This window comes from Chlamydotis macqueenii, chromosome 1 (assembly GCF_036417535.1).
Source record: "Chlamydotis macqueenii isolate bChlMac1 chromosome 1, bChlMac1.mat, whole genome shotgun sequence".
Classification (NCBI taxonomy): Eukaryota; Metazoa; Chordata; class Aves; order Otidiformes; family Otididae; genus Chlamydotis; species Chlamydotis macqueenii.
Window position 1 is genome coordinate 15,586,203 of NC_141556.1, and position 6,713 is coordinate 15,592,915.

Sequence of the window (6,713 nt, forward strand, 5' to 3'; positions counted from 1 at the left end):
AGAAGCTTTTCACAATGTGAATCAGATCAGGAGCTTAACTTTAGGAGCTCTTGGTTGACCTCTAGAGGAATCTTTCTCAACTGACTGTACGGGGAGACAAGCCAGCTAGTTTGATGGCTACGCTGAGTGACAGAAGTTGGGTAATTTGAACATATTCAGACATTTCTGAAGTATTTTCTACCACACATGTATTTTCTGTTACTAAACTCTCTTCTTCTCTGTCCATTTACAGGACAGGGTAACCTTCCGAAGAATCATTGTAAAAAATAATGCCAAAAAGAGAAGAATGTATGAAAATTTTATTGAGTCATTGCCATTCCTTAAATCTTTAGAAGTAAGATTTCTATTGCATTATTTTAATGGCTTTATCATAGAAACCTGATAAGATTCTGCTTTTGCGGAGTTTAAATTTGGAATTAAAGTTTTCTCCAGAATAAAATTTTGCGTACTTTTGTTTTGGAAAAAGATAATATTTTTTATATTTCTGAATTTTCAGGATAAAGAACTATTGTTAATATTGCTTTTTAAATATATATATATATTTTTAATCTTTACCTTCATTTTCTTAAGCTTAATTTTACTAGATATTAGCCAATACAATTAAACAATGACTTAGGAAATTTTAAAATACTTTCATTTAACAGCTATATTTTTACAGTCTTGCTTTTCTGAAAATAATTTTTGAAGACTTGGGATATATAGACTTCCTACAAAAATTGAAGCTGTGTCGAAACATCTAGCTGTTAAGACTAATAATACACCCTTTGGAACAGTATACAGCAGTTCTTCCTTTTTTAATGATTATCGAACCAGGAAAATAAAGATACACTAGTCCATGCAAAGATTCATGAAAAGAAATATGAAAGGGTTTTCTAAATATAGTATCGTAATGTTAACCAAATATTTATTACATTTTCTTTTTTTTAATGAAGGTATCTGAGCGTTTAAAAGTGGTTGATGTGATTGGCACCAAAGTGTACAAAGATGGAGAACAAATAATTGCTCAGGTACAGTTTATTTCTCATTTTAGTTTTTCTTTTCCAATAGGTAACAATTATCCTGTTATCTATAGACAATACATACTTTTAAACCTTTTTTTTCTTGTCACATGAAACAAAACCAATGAATCTTGCATCTAAGAGAGGCGATTGTTTTGTTTCAGAAGCTAATTTTTCATTTAGGTTACTTTGCAAAACATCTCTCTGTTGGTATGAATAAAGGAGTAAACATTTTTAGTATACTTTGAAATTCAAACTGTATAAAAGAATGATTGCTTGCAATAAGGAGCACTGAAGACTTACCTTGGTTTTGTTGTTAAAATATGACAGTCTTTTGAAGAATAATGCAGATGTAAACTCTTCAGGGTAGGCAACTGATACTGTCTGGCCCCAAAATAATTATTGGATATCAGATAGCCCTTGGAGACTTTTTATACTGAAAACTCTGTAAGGGAAATAATTTTAAAGGAATACAAAGGTGGAGAAAGAGGAGGAAGGATTCTAAAATCTTCCGTAACATTGTTTTTCTCTGCTTTTTGTATAAGGCACAGTGAGCTACATCTTTTCATGAAAAGGCCTTGCTGTCAGCTCTGTGTAGATGTTTTGATTATGTGCCCTGAGTATGATTTTCACATTAAAAGCGACTTCTTTTGCAACAAGTATCAAAAAGATGAGCTTCAAGACCTAGTTGCAAATATTTTAATGTTACCATGAAACTAAAAAGGAAAATTCACATTTCTTTTACTTACTTTATTTTTTTTCTTCTACAGGGTGACTTAGCTGATTCTTTCTTCATTGTGGAATCTGGAGAAGTAAGGATTATAATGACAAGGAAGGTAAACATCCCTAAACCACAGATTTTTATTTTTTTTTTTTAATCTTGATGTATTCCAAGTGTTAAACAGTAATGCTCCTATTGTTACTAATTTTGCTTATACAATCCCGAGTTCAGCAAATCTCTCTCTCATTTTATCTCTTCCTTTCTCTTTCTTTTTTTACCTGATATTTCAGGGTAAACAAGATGTAGAAGAGAATGGAGCAGTTGAAATTGCTCGATGCTCAAGAGGACAGTATTTTGGAGAACTTGCTCTTGTAACTAACAAACCACGAGCCGCTTCTGCATTTGCTCTTGGCACTGTCAAATGTTTAGGTATTGTTCAATAGTATTTTATATCTACTATAAATGTATCTGTTTTTATTGTGAACTCTGTCTTTCTCCAGAATTTAAGATCTAATCACATTTACCCAAATAAGACTGTTTAAGTACATAATCTATTACTGTGCATTCCTATTTACATTATTTATCTGCAAAAAATATTTGCAATTGATAATTAGTATTAAACACGAATTCTCCAACGTTTCTCTGGTCTCACGGAAGAAAAAATTGTTTCAGGACAGTACAGAGAGTATTGCTGCAAACCATTTATACCTATGAGATAAATGTCTAATACTCTGCAGAAAGGTATTTATTTTCTCAGTAGACTGACTCTTATCCAAGAAATAATTGTGGTAAAAATCCTGTCCCGTTTTACCACCATGACATAATCTTTAACAAATTCTTTGTCTTCACCAGCTGTTAATTTAATCGTTCCATCACATTACAGCCTCAGCCACAGGAAAAGGAAAGACCATGGGAGTTGTGCTTATAGACAGCTCTTTGCATTGATTGCTTTTCATGGTCTAATGTTTAGCTCCTAAATATTTGCATCAAATTATGGGAAAACTGTAAACTGCAAAGACAGATTTGTCATTCTTGAATGACAGTTTGATTACCAAGCCAGTAACCAAAAAGTTTCTCACTTACTAATAAAGGTATTATTTTTAAAGATCCTTATCTCCAAACACACAGTGATTATTAGGTAATCAAGATCTAAGATGATAGGAAAGAATAAGAGGCAGTGCTGAGGAAGAGTGTCATTACCCAGTATGGGTGGGTTGCTAAGATCTCTGGCACTTCCCGAATAGCAGCAATCTTGAACTTTTCTCAGGAGCCAAGAGACTACAGGTCACCAGGTTGGACGCTGGTTGAAGTATGAAATTTCCTCCCTGGCCTATTGGCTAGAACTATAGAGGATAACATTATGTGACCAGGCAAAGAAAATATTCTGGTTGGCTACGCATTTACATTGCATATGAATTACTGTCTCCAACTTTTTATACGTTTGCTGGGAAGTAAGTATCTATTACAATTTCCACTGTGGGTGGAAACAAGTAAAAACAGCAAGGAAATATGCTAAGTTAGACCCCAAATACAGCCATAAGCATCAGGAAAGGATATATTTTTGGAAATGTCAAGAGTCTCCAGAATCCTCCAGACTTCTTCAGCAGCTCCTGGGTCACATAAATCTTAATATGAAAATATTTTCAAAATAAGAAACCCAGCAAATTCTCAGTTTATTTACAAACTTTAAAGACAGCAGTGTGTTGGTTGATCTTGATTTTGCTACAGTAAGTGGTTCTCTTCTGTGCAAACAAAGTATATGCCTCGGTAGTATATGTTCTGTTACAATTTTACATTGGAATGTCATAAATGCCAAGATTAACATGTTATATTCTTTCTCTTTCTCTCCCCTTTTATCTTAGTTATGGATGTGCAGGCATTTGAAAGGCTTTTGGGACCTTGTATGGAAATTCTGAAAAGAAACATTGCAAACTATGAAGAGCAGCTAGTTGCTCTTTTTGGAACAAACATGGACATTGCCGATCCCAGTGCATGAACTAAACATTGGAGCAGCAAGATCTGTTATGAGAATATAGCACAGTAGTGGTTAGTCCACTGAGAAATTGTCTCTTCCTATAGATGCCAAGCATTTTCTGTGAATTTAAGAGTGGGTTTCGGGGTATTTTTTGGACTTACTGCAGTGGAAATATTAGTAAACAAAATAGAAATTTAATAAATCGTGGGCTTGATTTTTGAAAGTGCTTAGCATTGATGGTTCCATCTGGCATTAAGACAACCCATAATAGCACAGCACCTTTGAAAATCAAGTCCTTTAACACAAAATATCCTTAAAGAGTAGATTTCAAAAAAACCCACATGCGATGAACTTGTTAAACCAGCTTCTGTTCTTCAAAAAGGTTACAACTTTTCTGGAAAGACTGTTAGTTTGAATGTGATATGTTGAAAGTAGTAGTGCACACAAAGTGTTTATATGTATTAATACAGAAGATATACAGTAGATATTACTTTCTGACTATGACAGTTGTCATGATTTTATGTCGCGTTTCTCACAGATGTAGTGAATCACAAGACTAATCGTAAGATGAAGCATGACAATGCATTTTGTGTAACGCTCATGACCTAAATCTGATTTTTAACATTTTGTAATTTGTTTTAAAGTCCTCTTTGTTTAATATGTCATGTTTCAGCACGACATTGTAATATCTTATGCAATTTAGAGGACTTGTATATTTTTGCAATAAACTGCATTTTTTATTAGTTACATGTATTCTGTACAGTCTAGAGTGAGGACAGGTGACAAATTAACCTTAATGCTTTAAAAGCAAAGGCATAGGCCATTGTCATGTTCTACCTAATCACACATAACCTATATTGTTTTCCTTCTCCCTTGTTTTATATTTATGCATTTTGTCTTCTCTATCTGTGCTTGTTCTCTAGCTATTTTTTTTTTCAGATCTCACCTTTTTTATCTCTTAAATCTTTTACCTATTTCAAATGAAATGATCTCTGTATTTCTCTCTCTTCTTGCAGTCTAATCTCTCAAAGACCAGACTCAATTACCGGAGTGATTGATATTGAAAGCCATGCTAAACTAAGCTTGTCCTTGAAAAATCCTTATCAGGAAGTACAAAAATATTTTTAATTTGAAAGATCAATACTTCAAAAGCTTTGCACAAGTCTGGCAAGTATGTAATTGTTAAAGCCAACATGTCCTGCTTCCACAAACCTGTAGGTCATCATAAAATAATATATTTTTAGCCATAATAGCATGGGATGCCTTCTGAGACTGAGAAGAGAGAATATAAGCTTAATTAGAAGCACAGGGCTCATTGCTTAAAAGGGTCTGTGACTGGAAATTTCAGGCACAGTCCAATTTTAATCCTGCTTACTGACCTATCTGTTGATGTACATGGAAAGCTAGTGCTCATAATGGCGACTGGCAGTAGTTCTGCCAAAGTGATACTACAAAAATTGTAGGAAGGCTGCTTGTGCCCAGTTTCTAACGTCTGAATTATAACATCTTTCCTTCTTAAATAATTACTTTTCTAATGCCATATATGTGTATGTTGAGGTAATTATTATCCTCTCCTTAGTGATATGTTCTGACAACTTATATAATCATACTTGTATATGAAATTATGATTATATACTATAATAACAATATATAATTTATATCATACAGTATGGTATAAATTATAAGTCAGATTCCTAACAAAATACAATCTGAGCAAAATCTACAAATGTCTTTTTTTTTTTTTTTTTTTTTTTTTGTACCTAGAAACCTGGTATGAATAATTGCACATATGATAACTTGACTTTGTACTTCTGATTTATGGAAAAAAAAGCTTGTTATACTAGAAGGAAACATCAGGTAACCAAAATCTACACTCTTGTCATTCTGTATGCTTAATCTCTAAAAGCTACCTATATTTTGCACTAGCTTGATGTGATTAAGAAAAATGCTAGAAATTACTTGTATGGCAGTGAACTACAATCAAGGCCATAAATGCCAGTCACAATATTTTCAATATTGTCGGTTCTATTTAAAGTTTCCTTACAATAAACGACACTTTTATATAAAAAACCCTATGCTTATTGATATTCTTATGTTTTAATTCCATTATCATAAACCTACAAGTGACCTATTTATATTCATTTATTAAAACATTCATAATTCTTAACACTTTCACGTTGATTTTCATAAATTATGTTGTGCGGATGCTCTGTCTACTCAGAGTAGACGACATGTTGGTGTGGCAATTGTCACAGCTACTTTGTATTTGATTATTTGCTTGTAGTTTATAACTGGGGGAAAAACTGTGGAGTGACAAATTTAAGATAATCAGAGACTTTAGATTTTCTAAGTCCCAGAGTACAGCTTCATGTTGCAGCAGTTTTATTGTGTTGCTCTTGGAGACTGGATGATTTCTGGAATTTTCTTTGTTAGTGAATTCAGGGGGGGTTTAACCAACAGTAACAAATTGTCACTTTGTAAGTTTCATCCAAATCATTATATCCTTCATCAGCCAGCACTTGGGATTTCTCCTGGATCTGATCATATGTACACTTCGAACATGCCAGTCTTCGTGTCATAAATGTGTGCATCCTAAGAAGGAAATCATACCAAGTCACTGATTTTTAATGACTTTCAAAAAAAGGTAGATAATTCTAATAATTTGAAACAATACTATCTCGTGTTTACCTTATGAGACTATCTGTGTCCATACTTAATTACCTGATGCTTCTGTTATTAAAGATTTTATTGTCCTTTTTTGTAGTCAGGTTGCTAAAGGAATGGGACTTTGGCAATTGGCACATACATGTTAGTTTGTTTCTCTCCTCTTTCTTCAACCTCACTGGCAATTTGTAATTCTGCAGATGATTTAAATGAATTTTACAGAAGGCTAAGTTCTAAAGAGGGGAAAAAAAACCAAATAAATGCTCCAATGTGTTTGTTAAAAATATGTCCTGCTGAGCAAGGAGAGAAAAGCCTGAGAGAAATCCTGTAGGAGAAAGGCATTCATGGGATCACA

The 6,713-nt window shown here is 33.3% G+C and overlaps 1 protein-coding gene across 1 annotated transcript in view; it reads left to right on the forward strand.

Annotated features, from left to right (window-relative positions):
* PRKAR2B (protein kinase cAMP-dependent type II regulatory subunit beta) overlaps nt 1-5,778 on the forward strand; it is an 88,746-nt gene extending 82,968 nt beyond the window's left edge. Inside the window, exons 7-11 of the mRNA XM_086739957.1 lie at nt 233-334; nt 933-1,007; nt 1,769-1,834; nt 2,010-2,148; nt 3,582-5,778. Coding sequence (XP_086596083.1) covers nt 233-334; nt 933-1,007; nt 1,769-1,834; nt 2,010-2,148; nt 3,582-3,715 — 516 coding nt within the window. The 3' untranslated portion in view covers nt 3,716-5,778. The remainder of the gene's footprint in view (nt 1-232; nt 335-932; nt 1,008-1,768; nt 1,835-2,009; nt 2,149-3,581) is intronic.
* The last annotated feature ends 935 nt before the right edge of the window (nt 5,779-6,713 follow it).